Source organism: Podarcis tiliguerta, assembly GCF_965153285.1.
Source record: "Podarcis tiliguerta genome assembly, chromosome: 13".
NCBI classification, from domain to species: domain Eukaryota; kingdom Metazoa; phylum Chordata; class Lepidosauria; order Squamata; family Lacertidae; genus Podarcis; species Podarcis tiliguerta.
The window spans coordinates 30,715,112-30,737,062 of NC_139546.1; the positions used below are offsets into that span (position 1 = coordinate 30,715,112).

The 21,951-nt window shown below is 47.3% G+C and overlaps 2 protein-coding genes across 5 annotated transcripts; one reads left to right on the forward strand and one right to left on the reverse strand.

Annotated features, from left to right (window-relative positions):
• Positions 1–35: 35 nt before the first annotated feature.
• ATF5 (activating transcription factor 5) lies at positions 36–6,510 on the reverse strand. Its single transcript, XM_083411259.1, has 4 exons — positions 6,151–6,510; positions 3,711–3,839; positions 2,331–2,609; positions 36–1,185 (listed from the first exon to the last, which is right to left on the reverse strand). Exons 3-4 carry the CDS (start codon positions 2,506–2,508, stop codon positions 542–544), a joined length of 822 nt encoding a protein of 273 aa, XP_083267385.1. The 5' UTR covers positions 2,509–2,609; positions 3,711–3,839; positions 6,151–6,510; the 3' UTR covers positions 36–541.
• Positions 6,511–6,671: 161 nt separating this feature from the next.
• LOC310663336 (uncharacterized protein) lies at positions 6,672–19,947 on the forward strand. Of its 4 annotated transcripts, none has more exons than XM_083411131.1 (4): positions 6,672–6,691; positions 14,850–15,011; positions 16,297–17,052; positions 17,924–19,947. In XM_083411131.1, the coding sequence occupies exons 3-4, from the start codon at positions 16,330–16,332 to the stop codon at positions 18,737–18,739; spliced, it is 1,539 nt and encodes a 512-aa protein (XP_083267257.1). In that variant the 5' UTR covers positions 6,672–6,691; positions 14,850–15,011; positions 16,297–16,329; the 3' UTR covers positions 18,740–19,947. The 4 variants fall into 4 exon arrangements, with proteins under 4 accessions (XP_083267257.1, XP_083267254.1, XP_083267255.1 ...); XM_083411128.1 differs by lacking the exon at positions 6,672–6,691 and adding an exon at positions 13,638–13,867; XM_083411129.1 differs by lacking the exon at positions 6,672–6,691 and adding an exon at positions 13,902–14,309.
• The last annotated feature ends 2,004 nt before the right edge of the window (positions 19,948–21,951 follow it).

Consider the following 21,951-nt stretch of genomic DNA (forward strand, 5'->3'; position numbering starts at 1 on the left):
GCTATCTTGGACTTTCACTCACATGACTCATGGCAGGTGTTCAAAACAAGTGTTTATTGGTGCATAGTTGAGAAAAGGTGCAAGAAAGTAGTGCTATATAGTGTACATACGAAAAAGCCATCTCACAGCCTTGAGACTGTTGTCTGTTTCCTGATTTGGGGGACAAGTAAGGATGGGGAAGGAGAAAGAAAGAGAGGTACTATCCTGTCACAGCCTACCCCAAAAAAACTGAGACAATTTCCAAAACTAGCTCATCTTGGACCTTTACACATCAACAATCCTCATTTCCTCCAAATGTAATCCATTCTCCCCCTGATTTGCGCAGAGTTCAGTAGCCCCACAACTCTGAATCTGTCTTGTATAGTTCGTCTACGTGGCCCTAACCTCTGAAGTTCCCTGCAGGCTCCTAATTCCCAACACATCCCAAACTTTATTCCTACATGCTTGATCTGTTCTTGTCTACTTCCGGTATCCCCATGGTTTCTCCTTGAGGCTATTATTTGGGGAAGTGGAGAGAGAATTGATACACAACTCCCTGCCTTTAGGGGGAGGTGCGCTGGCGCTGACTTCGTGCCTTGTAGACTTCAATGAGAAGGTCTTTTACATACTGGATTTCTCTCTCAATGGATTCTGCTTTCTCGCGCAGCTCACGATTGCGTGCCTCCAGGGCCTGACACTCATCCCCCAGTGCCTCATGTTCAGCCCGCTTGCGCTGACGGTACCGCAAGGCTGCTGTCTTGTTCTGGTCTCGCTTCTTCTGGCGCCGGTCCCCCTTGGGTGCTAGGGCAGATGACCGTTGTAATGGGGCATGGACATCACTGCCCTGCAGGGGGAGCTCAGCAGGCACTTCTCCGCCATAGATCTCCAGCAATTCTAAGCAGCTTGAATCCAAGGTCTGCAGGGGAGCAGGTGCAGGGTGGTGGTCGAGGGGTTGAAAACCATCACCAAAGGGGAAGTGGAAGTTCCCATCAGAGGGAGGGGTGCTGGGTGCTACCTGGTCTGGTGAGAGTGACTCCTCCAAGAAATAATCCTCCATCTGCTCCAACTCTTTCTTGAGCAGTGAGGCCATGGCCTCCAGGTCCGGAGCAGGAGGGGAGGGCAGTGAGAGTGGCGAGGGCTCCCCTGACACACTCAGGAGCGTGGCCAGGTCTGTGCGCTCCGTCATCCAGTCTGAGAAGCCATCGCCTACAAACAAGCAGGAAGAAAGTCAGCTGTAGACAGGCAACTATGAATCTACAAGACTCTGCTAGAAAGCTGACCCCATCAACTTCTACTCATGAGAGTGGACAAACTGGGAGCCAAGAGCTCTTGCACATTAGGCAGTTGGTACATATGGGATGTTCTGGAGACAGCCACACGTCAGAATAAGCACAGGAAGGAGTGGGTCAAAATATGGAGCAATCAGAAGCCACATGTGGGAAAGGGTAGGAGGAAAGTGTAAAAGAAATTAAAAGACTCTAATTGAAGCCTTCTGCAGTCCTTTCATTGGTTGTAAAACAGCTATTCACCTTTTAGCTTTCAAGCTGTCCAGTATAATTGTGAGTCTTGAGTCTTTTTTAAAAAATAATTGAATACTGTGTAAGGGATATCAAGAGGATAATATTCAAGAGGAATAATAGGTTCATTGGGGGGGGGGGGCAATGCTAACCCTTGATGGAGTGGCAAAGCCACCACTGCTTTCACAGTCCTCCTCCTTAAGATGGGAAGGGAGTATGGAAGAATACATTTTCACAAGCTGGAGCAGCAAAGAGGCCTGGATCAGGTCTGTTGCTGTCGTACGATAGCAGGCTTCTCTGGCCTATACTCACCCCCTCCATGAAATGCCCCAGTGGTAGCTCCCACACGGCTGCTGTTGGGGCAAGGCCATCACAAATGGGGCTGGAGCCATAGCTCAATGGTAGAGCATTGCTTTGCATGCCCAAGGTCCCAATTTCAATTTGTAGGCATCTCCAGATAGGGCTGAGAATCTCATCTAAAACTCTGGAGAGCTACACAGCCAATGATCTGACTCAATATAAGGAAGCTTCCTGTGTTAATGGCAGAGACCATCCAGGCAGACACCTCCACCCATCAAAACCCTCTCCAGCACAGAGGATCATCAGATGGGATTGCTCTGTCCACTCTCAAATGTATCTGATTTGCTGATACTTTGGTGTTTCCCAATGCTGTAGCAGTTTGATGAGCAATGATTAGAAGAACTACAATCCATGCCAATGCTAGTTTCTCAATGACCTTCAGGGAAAAGATTCTCCTTTCCTGCTGCACCTGGAGCAATTCCCCACAGCCCTCAGACTCCAGCTTATGGTTCCTCCCCTGCTCAACCTACTCACCTGTCAGCAATGGGCGCTCCATGCTGAGGGCAAAGCCCTCATCCACAGGTCCGGCAAGCAGCTCGCAATGACCGGCGTGGGGCAGCCGGTGCTTGAGCAGCTCCGGCCTGCAGGACATGGTGCTAGCTGGGAGCATGGTCAGGTCCAGGTCCAGGGTCAGTGCCGCCAGAAGGGACATCGTAGCAATGGTAATTCAGGGTCGACACAGGATTGGGATGCAGCACGCAAGGAGTAGCTCGGCTCCTGCAGGCAGGGATAGTGGTGGTGGCAAAAAGGGACCTGGAGGAGGAGGAGGAAAATACAGGTCAGAAATGCAAACAGTTTACCATTTTGGTAGAGGACCAAAGAAAAGGCCAGATCCCTTCTTCCTACTCCATACCAGGCTCAGCTTACCCATCTCAAACTGGAACTTTAACTTTTTTGTTCTGCTAGAGGATTTAAGTGATATCAGAGCAGACAACAGGACTTGCAAAGCAGGCCTTCATATGTTGTTAGGCGGTTAGCTGTGGCCTGGACCACTTCCCACATCCAATCCTACAACCTTCCTAGCTTCTCTCTCCCCTCCCCCCCACATCAAGAGTTATCCAGATGGACACGGCATGTGTATGTTGCACAATTCCTGCCAGCATAGCCTTTGGGAGAAGTGTTTGATGATTCCGACCATGTGGCATCCACAGTACAAGCTCTGGACCATTCGACTGCTGGTTTTGGGTGTCATGAAAGGGCAGCATATGGTAGATCCCATTGATTATCACTGTATTTTGACTGCCAGGGATAGAACAGGCATTTGTGGGACTTTCCATCTTGGGTGCCAAAATAACCTGGCCGCAAAACAACATCAAAAAAAAAGCTTGGGCCAGCCCTATAGAAGAACCTTGGAACAGTGGAAAATCTCCCGAGAGGTTAGCATGGGCAGGGATAGACAAGTCGCGCTCCCCCCCCCCCCCATCTGCCTTATGCGCTGGGAGGGGAGAGGGCGGGAACATGTCATCGCGCACCTGCTTCTCCCGGTGAGGTTTGGCATGACGCACCTGCTCCCTTCCCTAGAGAGCCCAGAAGAGCAACCCTCTCGAGCCCCGAGAACAGAGGGCGCCGATTTCTCTATGCGTTTTTTCTGTGTGTGGGGGGGAGGGGGGTCGTGCTGTTCTACAGCAATACAGAGGACTATGTGGGCGTTAGGAAAACCTCGAGGTCTAGCAACACGCCCCCACCCATTGCGTTTCGGTCTGTATCCTCAACGCCCCCCGGGATTGCAAAAAGAGATACAGAGAGGGAGAAGGGGGAAAAGGGACCCGACCGCACCAAGAGGCAGCTCGATCCCCGACCCGCTTTTCCTAAAGATGGGTTCTGCCAGCGGAAACCCCCAAAAGATCTACTCACTCCATTATGCTTGTTTCGTTGCAGCGTGCAATACACGCTTGTTCGCTTCAAGATCCGCGCAGCTCTAGAAAGCCATGTCCTCGATCTCGCCCACGCGTCGCTGCTCTCCGTCTGAATCCTCTGTTGTATCTGTGTCGAGAAAGGAATGAGTCATAGCGGGGTGGAGTCTTCCTATATATCGCTCCAGCCGCCCAAGCCGCAGCGCCCGCTCGTCGCGTATCCATCCACCGGCCCTTTCCCTTGACATTGCGCATGCTCCTTTTGGAACGGGATTGTAATCTGTTTATCCTTCCTTAAAGCATATTCTTTCTTCCACGTTAGGAAACGCGCGCTTAGTTCGTAGCCAATTCTTTAAAATGAAGGTGTTTCAGTGCTGTACTTCCCGAGGAATGCAGAGCTGAGCTGCGGTTAGTTGAGCGAGATGCATGTACTCTGCACATGCTCAAAGGCAGCCTTGTAATCTAAGAACACCTGTTCAGAGGTTGAGTACTGAAAGCGAGGTTGCTGGCTAATGCTTTCTGTACTCGAATTAAGTTATGGCATTACAGGTGCAGAGTGCCCTGGCTCAGTTTAGCTGGAGCCATGCCTGGTAGGACATGAGCAAGTAAATCATACTTGACATATACTGTACCCAGCCATACTTTTGCTAATGCACAGCAGCTCTCGAGTTGAACGTGTGTTTTCCATGGAGGAATAAAAAACAGAAAGGTGACCTACAACCCAGATCAATTTTCTCTTCTGGTTCTTTGAACTTTCTTTGCTAGCAAGAAGAATTGAAGAAAAGGTGGGAGAGGAGGGAGGAGTCATGGTGAAGACCCTCTGCTGCTAAGTCATTGATGGGACTCCATTGCTGCTTCTACTTCTGCATGCAGTTTTCAAGTGATTTCTGATCTTTGCCCCTTCCCAACAACTTTATGCCCTAGGTCCTTCATGTTCCTATTGTGTGATCTAAGAGGTTCAGATCACAAAGCATCGTGTGATAGGATAATGAAACATGAAAAGGATCCAATCTAGATCAAATATTTGCTCTAAGTGGGTGGGTGAGTTATTTCCCACTGATAGAGACTGCCACATGATTCCATCACAATCACACAAATAACATGTGTGCTCCTTGTTTCAAATGATAATATTTGACTATTGGGTCTTAGATGTGGCATCTTTCTCTGACAACACTAGCTGGTGTGAGCAGTGTGATTTGCACAGTTGAAAATAATGGAGGTTGCCAAGCTCAGCCGTCTTCCACTGCAAACAAAACAGTAGACCAAGTGGGTCTTTCCCAACTCAACAAATGTCAGTCCCTCTCGTCCCTCTGATTCACAGGGAAAGCACAAAAAAGTCTCCACAGAGTAGTACGCAAGATTTTAAGATGCACCTTCAAACGCCCATCCCAAAGAATCCTGGGTAACATGAAAGCTTGCACATTTGCTTCTTGATTCTCAAAAAGCTGGTGTATAACTCTCATTGGAACATACTTCTTTTTAACCATCTAACATAGATATTAAACCCCTGGCCCATCTCTTTTCTAAACAGTATTTAGCACTTAAGTGGTTAAAGAAGATTTTAAACAGTAACAATAGCCCTCTCCTCTGCCCCCAAATTGAAAATGAGATCATCACAAGCCGGTCTTTGGGCTTGAATGTTTATGCCAGCCTACAGTGTCCACATGTTAAGATGGTATGGTATTTCAGAACTATTTTACCAGTGCAGAGAGCAGAACACACACAGCAAAGGCAGCCGCGATACGGCACATTGCACTAGGGTTGCATCAGCTGTGGGTGTACCAGGATAAAGAAGGGGAATTCTCAGTTGCTTCTCATTGGCTACTGGACAGGCAAGTGCAGCATCAAGATTAGCTTCAGGAACTGTCCATCTAACAGGAGGCCAGCAACTCAGGCCCGCCTCCTGCAACGGCCTGCTGAGGTTGTCACAAATGCTTCCCACATATTATTATTAGCGTCCCTGAAAGTAAGCAAGCTTTTGCATTGCACAGGTCTCCTATCAGGCAACAACTGTGAAGGCTGTTGTTACTATGTATAAGGATAAGAGCTACAAAGAATATAGGAATCTCAGAAGTATCACCATGGTTTTAGGGAGAGAATTTAAAGCTTATTCTAGCAGAGGAGGGAGTCACTTCGGGTTTGTCATATACTACTGGCCATGGCACTGCCATCTGCTTCTGAAATCAGTCCCACTCAGAAAGGTTAAAAGTCCATCTGTATTGACCTGAGATGAGTAACAGAATGTAGATTTCTGAATGTGGAATCTGCATGTCAAGAGGGAAAATAAAAAAATGAAACCCTTGCTATTTGTACAGTGAGGTTTTAAAAATCAGATTCTTCTGATTTATTTATTTTTGTAGTGAATTTGGATTTGAAATCGGGTCCTTTTTCACTGCCATCAAGCTGAATTTTTAAATGTGTGGGATTCATTATACTCTTACCTCTTTACTCCTGATCGAGCTAATAACATTCACATCTTCTCTCCGTTTATTCTTTAATTCAGTTATTTCTTTCCTGTTACCCTTGCTTCTGTCCTCCCTTTGTCATCGTGGCAATAGAGTTTGGATAGAAATGCTGCTTCAGGCACTGAAGGAGAGAGTCGTTGTCAAAGGACTTGTAATTATTGAAGAACATTGAACAGAGATTTTATCTTATTGGCCAATGCTTCCCATAACATGGTAATAAAAACTGTCAGTTCCGAGACAATAATAATCTGGAAAGTCCCTATTATCCGCCACCTCCTTTTATCTCCCTGTTCTGACTAACTTCTCTTCCTGAACTGACTCCAACTGGCTCCAACTGCCTTGGAATGCTTCTGCCCATCATGAGTGACATTCCAAACTACTCCATCAGCAAAATTTGGATAGTAAGCTCCTTGGGGCAGGGAGCAGTCTTTTTTTGCTTAGATTATTATGTTAAGCTCTGTGGGATGGATGAAGGAAAAAATGCTGAGCTTGAATCCTGGCAATAAATCCTGGCACTGTAAGCAGTTCCTGTGCCAGAGAAACTGGCCCATTATCTTCCCTGGACAGATGGAGGAGGAGGAGCACATTTTGTGTGGGTGTGCACCCAGGAATTATTTGTACATTTATTTATTTATTCATTTATCGTTTTGAGGAAAGGAGAAGGGAAAATGACAAGACAAGCAAATAAGGACAAGGAAGAGGCAAAAAGCTAACAAAACAACCACAAGAAGTGTGCTCACAAAGCCGAAACAGGAGATTTTTCCTGAAAACAAACTCATGCCAACCTGACCAGAGCTTAGATTTGGAAGGCTGAGGGCACCAGACCCTCAAAGTGTCCCTATTTTCTAGGGATGTCCCTGATTTACAGAAGCCATCCCAGTTTCTGAATTGATCCCAGAATGTCCCACTTTTCCTTAGGATTTCCCTATTTTCATTGGAGAAATGTTGGAGGGTATGGTAAGATGTGCCTGTTTTCATTGGAGAAATGTTGGAGGGTATGGTATGATGTCCCTATTTTCAGTGGAGAAATGCTGGAGGGTATGGAGTTGTATGACCCCTGAGCTGTCTGAAGGCAATCCTGTATAGGGAAGTTTTTAGAAAATAATAATGTTTTATTATGTTTTATATATGTTGGAAGCTGCCCAGAGTGGCTGGGGCAATCCAGTCAGATGTGAGGGGTATAAATAGTAAAATTATCATTATGGAATGGGACGTCCCTATTTTCATTGGAGAAATGTTGGAGGATATGAGGCAGGATGGCCCCTTCTCCACACTAGCAGACCACAAAAGCAGCCCCTCACCCCCACAGATCTCTCTCCACAAAAGATGGCAGCCTATGGGGCTGGGAGAGCTTGGCCACAGTAGTCCAGGCACTGGTGAATCCAAGACTAGATTACTGTAATGTACGCTAGGTGTGGAGTTTCCCTTGCACTTGGTCTGGAAATGGCAGTTAGTGCAGAATGATTGTTAGCGTGGTCAGCATATAACACCCATGCTCAAAGATCCGCTAGTTTGTTGCCAGATTCTGGGGGTGGGCAGTAAGGTTTTGGAGGGGACACAGTTGTGTGTGCCCTCAGCCTGTGTTTCATTGCCTAAGCTAGCTGGCTGACTTCAGCTGTGGCAAAGACAACAGCCCTGTCACCAGTACCAAAGTAAGATTCGATTTACAGCCTAGTCAGCTTATGTGTGTGGGAGGTGAGTTGAGAGGCACCTTTGCTTCATGCAGCAAAACGTCTTGAGCCAGCCCTGTCTAAAGGCTTCTTGTACTGCTTTCAATAGAATTTAGCCACTTTCAGAAAAGCTCCTAGCAGCTGCTGTCAGATTGTCCAATCTCACACTGGAAAATGTCCTTTATGCAAGAGAATTGGGATCTCATGTTCACTGAAGGGCAATCCACACATGGAAATGCAGTTCTAGTGTTCTGAGGAGGCCTGGTCGGGCCAAGTTTTGAACCTCAGAAAACTCCTGTTAGCTTCATCTTAACAACTCATATGTCAAATTTTTCAAACTGCATTATCACTAGTGAGAATTAGAAACTCCTTTGGCCTGTGGAGTTTCTTACTTGTAAACACTCCTAAGGCAAAATAGGAAGCGGAAGAAAATTCCCAGACCATCAGTTTATTGTATCAGATGCAGTTTTTTAAAATAACCTTTGAATTTCAGAACTTGTGATTTCACAGACCATTTGAGGATCTCTTGTGAAAAACTGAGTGAATCTCTGTGGTACTTTGAATTGTTTGCTCCACTGGCAACAGCAAGGCCTGGCCAAGAGGCCACCCTCTGTTGCCTTGACCCCTGGCCAGTTCTCTCTTGCTGTAGGGTGACCCTTGCCTTGCCAACTGCATTCCTGGAGGTCAATAGCCCAGAAGGGGCAGAGGTTGCCATATGCAGCCAGCATGGCGGGGGCAAGGCCTCTGTCTCCTGGATTACCCCTGTATGTTATTTTCTCTGCCCTTTTGCCGGCCATGAAGGCAGCACGTGGAGATTGCTAACTGTGGCTGGTTAATGAGGCCAGGAAATCTAGGACTTTTGGGTACCTCTGTCCCTTGCATTAGTTCTATTATTGTTATTATTTATATAGGTTTAGAGTAACAAAACCAAACAAAAAGCAGGTCCCTGCCCCCAAAGCACTTACAGTTAGGGTTGGGCAAATCTAGCACTTTTGGTTTCCCCTCAGTTTTCCAGACTGAAATTCATTTCCACATAAGTTTGCATTTTTTAAAAAAGCTCCTCATGAAAAATTAATTGCATTTTAGTAAGAACTCCCTCTAATAAGCACATCTGAATGCAATTTTGATACGACAATGTTTTCCAACGATACAATGCATTTGGTATGACATTTTCACTAATACATGCATATTTATGCATACTTGACCCCAGTATATGCATTTTTGTATGCAATATCTAAGGAAGCACAATGCAACATTTGGAGAAGTGCACATTTTGAAGGTTTCCTGTGTTTCAGTTCTCATTAGTTTTGGAAAGTTTAAATTAGGTAGATTTGCCTTTAAACACAAACATAATTTAATTTCTCTTGAGCCCCTACTTATGGTCCACAGTTTACTGTGAGAGAGGCAACAGAAGGGGGGGGGGAGAGAGATGGAAGCAAAGGTCAAGTGGAGAAACCTATCCAGTCAGTGCAGCATCGGAAGCTTACTTTCGGTACAGAATGAGGACTAAGGGGTTATGCCAAAGGTGTCACAGAAAAGAGACTTTTGCTGATTGCCACGAAGTTGGTGGGGAGTGACTGGCTCCCAGGGTTGGCCCAGGACCTGCTGCCTGAAATGAAAGGCAAGATGTCCCCACACAGGGGCGTAGCTAGCTGCTCGGGCACCTGGAGCGGCGGGAGTGGGCTGTGGCCCTCCTCCCAGGGGGGCGCTGTGGCAAGCTGCCCATGGAGTCCGCCTGGCAGACGCAAGCCCCACGCTGCCATTTTGGGCAGTGCAGGGCCCCGAGCCACCACGTCACTCCCAGGAGAGACGCGTGGCTTGGGTGTGCTGCAGGCCAGGCCCTGCAGTAAGTGCCTCCCCCCTACAGTGTACCATTTTGTAACCCCCTCAGGGATGACACCCAGGGTGGACTGCACCCTCGGCACCTCCCTTCCTATGCCCCTGTCCCTGCACCCATTCCATGTACAGAAGCTGACAATTTCCTCCTCTTCAAACTTTGCAAGACATTTGTAGCTATGCAAAACCTGAGGTGCTTGGGATAGCAGTCCACGCTTTACAGGAAGAAAAAAGACAAAACAGACAGCTGATGCTTATATATAGACACACATTGTTATAAATGGGTAGCTCGGGCTGTAATGTGCCAAAGGGAGAACTGGATGGTCTTGCCTTCTGGCAGGGAATGGTTGGACGGTTAAATTTGTGCCAGAAAAGATACCTAGAATGAAGCCTGCCTGCAGTCTATGCATACACACACACACACACACACAGAGAGAGAGAGAGAGAGAGAGAGAGAGAGAGAGAGAAGACAAGCAGCCCTTGCAACATTTTCTAGGTGTGGGGATACTGGCTACAATTAGGAGGGAAATGCACTCTGCATATGCACATAAGCAACCATTTTCTAATACTAAAACTATTCCAAGGTTGATCCTAAGCCTTGGCTTGAAGCAAACTCTGTTGACCTTGAAAGCCTTTTCCACCTTTTTTGAGGCCCACTAAAAGTACTTGGGTTTTTTTTTGTTTTGTTTTTGGCATGCTGAACAAAGTTCCCCATGGAGTATTGTGTAACTAAATGTTGGCTCCATCCTCATCGCAACCTCCAAGTCTCCATGGTGACCATGGCTGGCTCCCCACCTCTCTTTGGTGAGTTGTCATGGAGATTCCTTTAAAAACTCAGGGGAACTGAAGTGTTCCAGCCAGTCCTTCCTTGAAGCTCAGGGCAGGGTGAAACATAAAATCCTGTGGGGAGTTACTGTCAGTTTTCCACTGAGACTTTGTAGGAAAACATACTTGAGTTGTGTAAATGCAAGGCAGCCACTCTTCCCATTTACCTGAGGCAGTCCCTGTCTTCTGATAGTCAATTACTATCCCTTTTTGAGGGGGATTTTATTTATTAACTCAGGTATTCATTCATTCCACATTGCATTAACATCTCTACATCCAAAAAACACCCAAGTCATTTACTGAAAAAGAAAATAAATGGATGTTGGGGATACCGTCTTTTAATGTTGTTATGTGCACTAAAGAGGGTGTTCACCTGTCCTACTTTACAGAGGACAGTCCTCAGTTTGGAGACCTGACCAGTTCAATGTTGTGTACACACCATACCTTCTTCTTCTTCTTCTTCTTTTTGCTTTTGCATTTTTTAAATAAGTTTTTATTGTTAAAACAATTCATCATTAATACACATATATTACAAATATACAAGCATACAAATATACCTTTCATACAATCCTTAAAAGTACCTTCAAGGTACTTTCCCCCCACAAAAAAAGAATCCTTTGGTTTGTTACGGGTGCTGGGGATTGTAGCTCTGGGGTGATAAACTATAGTTCCTATGAGACTTTAAATGTACGCTATGTATGCAGTCTCAGCTTGGTTTAGAGAGAAAAAGCTATCAAAGAGCCTTCAAGTTGCTCATCAACAGTTGGCACCTAGACAGCAGACTGAAGATGAGGCACTTCTAGGGTGACCTAATCATCCACCTACATCTACCTTTGCTCCAGTACAAAAGTACCCACACTTCTGCCCCCCCCCACCTGCCTCCCTGGTGTAAGGTATTGCATTTTTATGAACATTAAGGTGCATCTATTCATATGAATTAGTGTATGCACATTTTATTGAAATCATCTTTGGCCCTCTTTTTCAGGGGTGGAAGGGTAGGATATATAGCTACAGCCGTTCTTGGATTGAGCTATCTGTGAAATGGTAACCACATGGTTGGATTACTGCAATGCACTCTAGGTGGGGGAGGGGGCTACTCTGGAATCATAGAATTGTAAAGTTGGGAGGGACTCTGCAGATCATCTGTTTAACCCCCCTGCAATGCAGGAATACACAGCTGTCCCATATGGGGATCAAACCTGCAACCTTGTCACTATCAGCACCGTATCTAATCAACTGAGCTATCCAGAAGAAGTTGTTCTGGAGGCTACAGCTGGTACAGAAAGCAGCAGCTAGGTTGCTTGTGGGTGGGTGGGTGGGACATTGGATAGAACACCTTTGCTATCCCAATCCCGCAATGGCTGTAGCTATATATCCTGTCTTTCCTCTGGAAGAAGCCCAGGGTGACAAGCACATCAGCAATAAAGCATACGTTTTTTAAAAAGCATTCTGAAAACAGTTACATTCTAAAAAGTTTAAAACATTCTCTGAACCAGTGATCTCAGGGTTGCCAGGAACAGTGTTTCATGCCAGGGAATTTTCGATTTCCTCCTGAAAGTCAATAATGTAAATAACGAGGGAGATAGATGCACCTTACCAGAGGAGGACATACCAAAAATAGAGAACAACAAACAGGTCACTGCCAACCATGCAATCACCAGCAGCAGTGGCATCACCATGAAGCTTTATTTGGTTGGCACTTGGGTCCTAAGCCATTTAGGGTTCCATCTGCTAGTACTACTACCTTGAATTGGGCCCAGTAGCTCACTGGCAGCTGGTGCAGTGCTTTCAGGACTGGTGACACCTGATCTCACTGGATCCCACCCTAGTTTCAGCCTCCAGACTATCTTCAAGGGCAGCACCACAAACACACAGTCTTATTTGGTATATAAAAAAGCTTTCCTATGTTCCTGACTTTAGCCCATGACCAGCATGGTAATGCTAATCAATGCTATACGGCATTTTCTTATAGTGGGGACGGCTAAAAGCTCTGTTATTATCAATTAAAAAACAACCAGATTGACATTCTCAGTTTTAACCAGATCTATTACTGAGAGACTAGCTTCTCTTCCAAGGTTCGAAACATTGTTCTCCCGGGAACATTTACAGCCTTGTTGACATTGCTGAAGCAATGAACACAACTCAGGGACTGTGTTTACTACCTCTGGTTAGTGTACTTGGCATCTGAACAGCTCCAGCTTCTTCCGTCTAAGGAAGGTGCTATCTGTGGCCCTATAGATGTTGTCAGACTAGAGGGCCCAATTTAGGTTTGATGAGGTCCCAAGCTACTAAAGGTAATAGGGCCCTTTATACGTCCAGCTGTCCTTTGTCAACAACAAATTGTCACGGTTTTTTTGTGTTGACTATATGCTATATGGTAATTTATGGACCTAATAGGTATCTAAAGCCATTTGCCACTGTTGCTGTATGTAGGTTTTATTTGTTTTTTCTCTTATATTTTGGAAAATATAAGTTTTTTTTCCCCTTTGCATTTTTTGGGGGGCCCCAAGAGAGTGGGGCCCTAAGCTATAGCTTGTTTAGCTTATACGTAAATCCGGCACTGTCGGACTACAATGCTCACCAGCCCTTGACCATGAGCCACGCTGGTTTCATGTAAAGGAAATTCCGAATAAACATCAGGAAGAGCTTTCTGACAATAAGAGCTGTTGGACAGTCTCCCTTAGGAGGTGCTGGCCTCTCCTTCCTTGGAGGTTTCCAAGCAGAGGCTGGGTGGCCATCTGCCATGGATGCTTTAGCTGAGATTCCTGCAGTGCTGGGGGCTGGACTAGATGACTCTGGGGGTCCCTTCCAACTCTACAATTCTATGATGGGAGGGGGGAGAGGGAGTAGGTCAGCCCCGCCCCGCGTAATTGATCAGGAGACGCAGCACATCATTTCCACGACAATGCCCACTAACGAGGGGGGGGGCTCAAATATTTTACTGGGGCGGAGCTAAGGGCCCCTGGGCCCTTAGGAGTTGGCCCAATGCAGCAAAGAAAGGGGGCGGCCAGTGGCGCGGGAGGGAAAGGGAAGAGTGCTTGATCCTTGGTGCTTGATCCATTGCGGAATCCAATGCGGGGGGGGGGGGCGGCAGCGAGACGGTGCATGCGCACTTGCGATGGAAAGCAAGCGGGGGGTGTGTGTTGGGGGGCTGCTAAGACATGCACCAGAGTTGCTGCTGCAGCAGCCGCCTCCTGGAAGTGCTGCCGGGTCTGCAGAGAGGAAGAGGAGGGCTGTCCAACTCTTGGTGCGATCGCGTGTCCGCCAGGAAGGGGTCGGGTTGGGGGAGCTCCGAAGCGTCGCCGGCGCGAAAGGGGCGGAGGAAGGAGGAGCGAGACAGAGGAGGCGGGCGGCTCCGCAGGGTGAGTCGCGGCAAGACTCGCCGCCCCCCTCTCTCCCGACTCCCGCAGGCAGGCAGGCAGGCGAGGAAGGGGTCCGCGCCACCCCACCCTAGGGCGCCCACAGATGGAGGCGGTGCAGCCCCTCTCGGGCGCGGCTCTGTGAACCCCGATCCCCAAAGGCTGCCAGTGCCCCCGTGGCAACACCTGAGCCATCCTCGAAGGGGAGGGTCAGAAGGGAGAGCCCTCCCCCCAGAGGTGGAAGGAGGGACGTGGGATCCTTGGCTTGCCCATGGAGGAAGTGGGGAACCTGATTTTATTTTATTTTAGCAATGCCGAGGTGGTCCGTCTGCCTCCTCTGCCTTCCGCCCCCATTTTCCTTCTTAGCAGTGGATTCAGACGTGCTACACACAGTTTGTGAAACAGAATACGAGAATTCCAATCGCTTCCCTCCGCTCAGCGGGATGTAATGCCATTTGATCTGCCATCCTCACTTCCTTACCTAAATAAAAGAAAAAAGGCAGGATAGAATTGGGATGGGGGTTTTTAAAAACATTTTTTAATAAACAAACAAACAGAAGTCACAAAATCAATCACCATATTCTGTAGGTTCTGTCTTGTGGTACTTTGCTCTCCACCTTCCACAAACCTGGTAAACCTCCCAAATGTTATTTGAGGTGTCACCTGCTGGGTTAATTTCTGCAGGTCTTGCGAAATCCAGTAGTCCCAGGGGTATTTTGAATTTATGTGCCTTCTAGGTAGGGCTGTTTTGTCTGTCAGTCGTTCTCAAAGGAGAAGCTGTTTAGGCCATATGCCCATAGTAGACTGGTGGATATATATATATTTTCTAAGATGATTGGAGCATGGTTTACATGCCATATATTGTGGCGAATTTCCTGTGCTGGGGTGGTGGGGAATGTCATCAGTAGACAACACCACATTGCATGTGCTTGTGTGGCCTCCAGGTTCATATTTTTGATTGTTTTCTCCTGTTTTTTTTGCATAGGGTCAAGGAGACCAGTTAACTCTCAGCATTGTTCTTTGTTGGATTAGTTACTGAAGAGATGGCCCATACTGCTGCCAACTGCCATTTTGGAAGGATGATAGTGGCAGGATCCACACTCCCATTTCACTCGCCGATAGTCTTAAAATGAAGACCTTCATTTAGGTAAGCATATGAAAATGTGGCAGATCACTTGACTCCTGAGGCTTCCACCATTTTGGATGAAAGTAGTGACACTCCTTAATCCCAGCGGCATTGTTAGAAAGTGGCTGAGGGGACCCAGGCTCTGGGCCTGTTGTGGTGGGCCACAGATCCCATGTTCCTCCTCTCTCTTGTGTAAAACCTTCCTTTTTTTTTAATAAAAAAAAAGTCTATAGGTCAGCTGGGCACCCTGCACATCTCAGTGCTGCTGAGACTCCATCCATGTACCACCTCAATTTTCCAGACGCATTTATACATATAAATTAACATATTAACATTTTGTGCAAGTTTGTGTCATTGGACTGTGCCCCAAGTCCTTTAAATACCTAGTAGTGCCTCCCGTTAGGCCTTTACTGCTTTGCAGCAGCCAGGTTTCATGATACTTGGAGAATTTGGAAATGCACAAGAATATTCGTAGAAACAGAAGGCACCCTTTCCCATAACGCAATAGCTAGTAGTTGTGGTTGGAAACTTGATTTTTCCCTTGGAGAAACACACACACAAACACTTGGCATCTTTTCATATGCACCGCGTATGTACTTTGTTGGCATTATAAAGTGTCTTGGGAAATCAAGCTGTATTTCACACCCAACAAAACAGTATATCGTTCCAGGTTATGGAGTATATAACATCTTACAGGCACGCATTGTAGATATTAGGATGGCTTAGAACATGACACAAAATTTACACGGAAAAGGTTTCTGTGCAGAGTATATAAGTGACACAGGATTATTGTACAATGGTATATTTTGCTCTGCTTGGCCTTGCATGCTTGTGTTTTTCTAGTGCATGCAGTTGTGTTTAAACTGTTGAATTTATCTTAATGCTGCCAGCATTTTCAGCTGTACACAGTTATTTCACATATATTCAATAAATGTTTTCCAATCTTCTCTAAACATATGTTCTTCTTGTTCTCTTATTCCATATGTTAAGTCTGCAAGCTGCACACATTCTGTCAACTTAAGCAGCCACTCTCCTTTGGTTGGGACCTCACTTGTTTTCCATTTTTGGGCTAACAAAACACGGGCTGCAGTTGTGGCATACATAAATGACTATGATTTTGAGTTGTGTGTTCAACTTTTTACCAGGTGGTTTTGGGCAAGCCACCATCCCTCAGCCATAGTCTTATCTTCAGTGATAACAACGCTGACCTACCAGACAGTGTTGGTAGTGAGAGGAGTGTGTGAAGTGCTTTGAATGGGAATAAGAAACACTAAGCAAATTACTCATTTTTTGTCATTTCTTGTAGAGGAGTGGGCTCGTGAAGTTAGCAGCACCCGCCATGGTGGACGTTCCCTCTTCTCCTGCCCATGAAGCAGATTTCTCACCACGTCGCATACCTGAGAACGGCTCTGAGGGATCCGAGCTGCCGGTATCCCTGGAGGACTGGAACGATGGTGAGAAGGAGCTGGACTTCACCGGAAGCTCTGTAGGCCACTCTAGGAAAAAGCACTTTCTGTGTGTCTCATTGCAAGGCAAGGATGCCGCCGCTGCCGCCACCTCCAAGACTGAGGTGAGGGTGGCAGAACTGCAACACTCCTCCCTCTCCAGCCACAAGCCCCAGCAGTGTAGAAAGCAAGGGTTTGTGGCCCAGGAGGTGGGCAGGCCTATAGGCAGCATGGAGGAAGCTGGGCCTTCCCATGGGAGGCATCTACGGTCTCAGGGTGCCTGCAAGAAGAAGGGAACTGCGGAGAATGGGCAGGAGGTGCGGGAGAATCTAGACACCCAAGCTCCCCGCTCAGATGACGTGGTGCAGCTGATAAATGAAGATGGGGTGTATTCCTCAGCCAAGATGGTGCCCGCTACGAAGGTGGCGCTCTCGCCGTGCCTGCCGCAGCGTTTGGAGCTCTGCAGAGGGGAGGATTTTGAGATCCGGGAGGTGATTGTGGACGAGAAGCCATTCCAGTGTGCCATCTGCGCCAAGGCTTTCAAACGGGCATGGGAGCTGTTCAGCCATGAAGTGGTGCACAATGAGGAACGCCCTTTCTGCTGCCAACTGTGCCAGGTGAGGCGGGTGAAAGCATGCAGGAAGTTAGAAATGGGAATGAAAGGGGCAAAACACAGAGAACTAAACTGTTGGGTTCCCATGATTAGCCTTTGGAGCAAGGTAAAACTCCAACTCATATTTTGAGGTATTGATTCATGCTTCCTGCTTTCCCGGGCCTGTGAACACCATCTAGGGCAGAGTCTTTCCCTGCAGCATTTTCCTTGGGAGGAAATAGCAAGGGATGTATATGTGTGCGTTTGTGTTTTGTGCTCTTTGTATTGCAATAACTAAGGGCCTCCATATGTTGCTGGACTGCAACTCCCACCATCTCTGACCACTGGCCATGCTGGCTGGGGCTGATGGGAGTTATAGTCCAGCAACACCATTGTAAAGTTGCAGTTCTCATATATAACAACCAGCTGGGGTGGAAGCAGTTCAGGTATTCTGATGGAATGGCAACAGCTCAGGAAAGCCAAAGGCATTCTTTTCATTTTGGGCAACTGCTGGTAGCCACCAGTCATTCAAAAGCAATCAGAGCACCTTACATAAGGATGTTTCATGGTTAAGCCATACAAAAATCCAAAAAGATGACCATCTTCTTTCTTCTTCTTTTTGTAAATCATTTTTGTTAATTTTCCATTAATAACTTTCCAATTAATAACATATCAAATCATAACACAAATAATAAAGCCAGTTATACATTCCAAATTAAATAGCTGACCATCTTCTTTCTGTGTGGCTTTATCAATATGATAAATGACAAGAGGCAATCTGTGCAGAGGAGCAGGCACCGGAAATTATTGCTCTCTGTCCGGCAGTGGATCCCTGGGGGTTGCTGCGTGTGTGTCAGTCTGTTGCTTTCTGCCCCGCTTTCCCTCTCCCGCTCCAGGCCTCGTTCAAGCGCCATTCGGACTACAAGAGCCACGCCCTCGTGCACACAGAAGAGCGGCCCCATCGCTGCGAGCTCTGCGGGAAGCGTTTCAAGCGTGCCTCCAACCTCGCCGAGCACCGGCGCATCCACTCGGGGGAGCGCCCTCACCGCTGCGCCGCCTGCGCCAAGCGCTTCAAGACTCCCTACGAGCTGCAGAGGCACATGCTGACGCACTGCGCAGAGCGGCCCTTCGCCTGCACCGCCTGCGGGAAAGGCTTTGCCGCGGCTGGGGCCCTCCTCCTGCACCAGCGGCAGCACTGCGACGACAAGCCCCACGTCTGCGGCGTCTGCGGCAAGCGCTTCGCCTACGGGCACAGCCTGCGGGTCCATGAGAGGGTGCACACCGGGGACCGCCCGTTTTCCTGCGTCCTCTGCGGCAAGGCCTTCAAGCAGTCCAACGCGCTGGCCTCGCACGAGCGGGTGCACACGGGGGAGCGGCCCTTTGCCTGCGCCACGTGCGGCAAGGCCTTCAAGCAGTCCTCGTACCTCGCCATCCATGCACGGTCTCACACCGGCGAGCGCCCCTACGCCTGCGGGGTGTGCGGCAAGGCCTTTGCACGGCCCTCACTCCTCCTGCAACACCAGCGCGTCCACAGCACCGAGCGGCCTCACCGGTGCCGGCACTGCAGCAAACTCTTCAAAGACTTGGCCTACCTGGCCGTGCACGAGAAGGTGCACACTGGCGAGACCCCGTACAAGTGCTCCATCTGCCAGAAGGGCTTTGCGCACCCATCCAACCTCCTTCAGCACCAGCGAATCCACCGGGATGGATAGCAAGGACGGACGCAAAGAATAATTTGTCATTCGATGTAACTTTACTTTCCTTGACTAACAGAAACGCAGCAGTTTCTGTTCACCTGTGCGCTCCAACCTGCATCAGTGCCACGCGTGCCTGTTGCGGTGGATGGAGAGCATCACTTGCATGCCCTTTTGCACATTCCCCAAGCCATGCTCAAGCTTGCCTGGGCATGCGTTGTTGTACACAAATGCACTATGGTTCCCCGCCCCTGCAGCAGCACGAAAATAAATAGTATCTGGAGTATGAGGATCAGGGCTCCATGTATTTCACACAAAATTGCACCCTCTGAGAATCTGTGCTGTAGCTTGGTTTTTCATCCTGCAAGCATGTTTCTAGTCCATAAGATTATAGAAATAATGTTGAAAACCATGCGTGGTGTAGTTTTGCAAATCGGAGCCATGGGGCTGAGCAGGAAATCTACAAGAGCTGCAGTGCTCTGGGTAACCCTTTGTCCTTTTCCTTAGCTAGCAAAAACAGAATTGTGTAATATAAGCAAATGTATGCACATTGGCTTAATTTGCACAATGTGGTCCACAACCATGGTTCTGAGTATTGTCGTCTTATACCCTGATGGGCAGTATTGCTGACTTATAGTACCTTGCATATTTGCAGGTGCTTACAGAACTTCCGAAAAAAGTACTGTAATTTGTGGATTCTTTTTATAAAAATGTGGGTCAATGCCAAGTCTCTCACAGTGTTGTGAGAGTGTGTTTGTGTGTGTATTGTATTATGCAGGGCCAGCCTTACCATTAGGTAGAGCGAAGCAGCTGTCTCAGGTAGCAGATGCTGGAGGTCGGAGCTGGAGGTACCATGAGGCTTGCCATATGCCACCTAAGCTAGCCTGCTACCCTCAGGTGCAGTGCAGGATGCGCTGACCTGTCATCATTGTTGATGTAAGATTGACTTGCCAAGCCTGTCTGTATACAGAATGGGAGGGAGGAGGTCTAAACCTTTCTTCTCTATTGTAGCTTAGGCAGAATGTCAAGCTATTGACACAATGGGCCTCCTTCCCTCTACTGCGGCCTTTGAGCAAGAGGCGGTCTTTGCAGTATTACAGAAATAAGCTAGGGAAAATGCCATCTATATGTTTAAATTGTAAACCACCCTAAGAGCTACAGTTATAGGGGCGGAATACAAATAATAATAATAATTTCAATTAAAAAGCAATCCTCTTTTTATTTTCTTTATGTCTTGTGATTTCCACATGCATGTAGATTATTTGTGGGATGAAAAAAGTCCTGTGCTCTATGGGGTAACCAAATTGAGAAGATCAGCGGATCTCACATCCACAAACTGAAGGTTGTCTGTTCACCATACTCTCGCACATGAGATTCATAGAATCATAGAATCATAGAGTTGGAAGAGACCACATGGGCCATCGAGTCCAACTCCCTGCCAAGCAGGAAACACCATCAGAGCACTCCTGACATATGGTTGTCAAGCCTCTGCTTAAAGACCTCCAAAGAAGGAGACTCCACCACACTCCCGGGCAGCAAATTCCACTGTTGAACAGCTCTTACTGTCAGGAAGTTCTTCCTAATGTTTAGGTGGAATCTTCTTTCTTGTAGTTTGGATCCATTGCTCCGTGTCCGCTTCTCTGGAGCAGCAGAAAACAACCTTTCTCCCTCCTCTATGTGACATCCTTTTATATATTTGAACATGGCTATCATATCACCCCTTAACCTCCTCCTCTCCAGGCTAAACATGCCCAGCTCCCTTAGCCGTTCCTCATAAGGCATCATTTCCAGGCCTTTGACCATTTTGGTTGCCTTCAAATGGTGTTAATTATGTGTGTGGTCTAAGACCACTGAGCCTCTTGGGCTTGTTGATCAGAAGGTTGGCAGTTCGAATCCCCACGACGTGGTGAGCTCCTGTTGCTTTGTCCCAGCTCCTGCCAACCTAGCAGTTTGAAAGCATGCCAGTGCAAATAGATAAATAGGTACCGCTGTGGCAGGAAGGTAAATGACATTTCTCTTCGCTCTGGCTTACGTCACAGTGTTGCGTTATGCCAGAAGCTGTTTAGTCATGCTGGCCACATGAGCTGGAAAGCTGTCTGTGGACAAACACCGGCTCCCTCGGTCTGAAAGCCAGATGAGTGCTGCAACCCCTTAGTCGCCTTTGACTGTACTTAACCGTCCAGGGGTCCTTTACCTTTACCTTAGTTTAACATATACTTAGAATTTAAATAAGGATCTCTCAATAGTTCACATTCAGACACAATGGCAATCCATCATCTGCTGTTATGAGGGTGCGCTTTCCCTTCCCCTTCTTTTGCACACAAGGGAAAAGAGATTAGGAGATTTTATTTTGCAACAGAACATAGTTTGGGTTCCAGATTTGAGGGCAATATGGTTTGCACAAATCAGTAGTTTGGTGCATTTAGAATCTAACTGAATCAGCAGACTAGAAGCAGAAGCTAATCTCAAGACCCACAAGGGGATGATGAAGAGGAGAAGGAACAACACACATCTTTTTATGTCGAACTCTGAATCAAACCATTGCCTCTGTTATCCTTCCATGCCAGAATTATCTCCATATTGCCGACGCAAGGGCTGAGGCTGAAAGGGCGGTGGATTGCCAGAGACAAGTGGGTTCATAACAGAGGCAGGATTTGAACCCCTGCCTTGACCATTGACCTCTACTTCTCTCTCTCTCTCTCTCTCTCTCTGTGTGTGTGTGTGTGTGTGTGCATGTAAAACTCCCTGTGGCTTCGGGGTGATTTTTAAGGGTAACCTTTTTGGTGTTTTAGAAACCCATCACCACCAGGCCTGGATTCTGATATTGTGGCCTGATTAACAGACCTGCACACCAATAAGCTTAATGTGACCTGCCACAAAGTTTTCATTTGGTGGTTGTTGCTGACTGCCATCTTGATCTTGACTAGAACCTCACTGTTCCATCTTTTGCAGTGATTTGAATTCAGAACCTAGAAATCCATAAAGTCCAAACCTCTTGAACAGCCTAACAACAAGAAGACTCTACCTGCCCATAACAATGTTAATTTAATAAGTTGCTGAGATGCCTTTTTTAAAGGTGATGTTATGAAAGCAATTCGGACCTCAGAGCCCAGAATGAGAGATAACAACAAGTTTGGTCTCAGATTTATGACACTCTTAATGTACCCTGGAGACACCTCATCAGTTGTGGAGAGATAGAATTGACCAAGGCTTAAATACTTTCCTCTTGG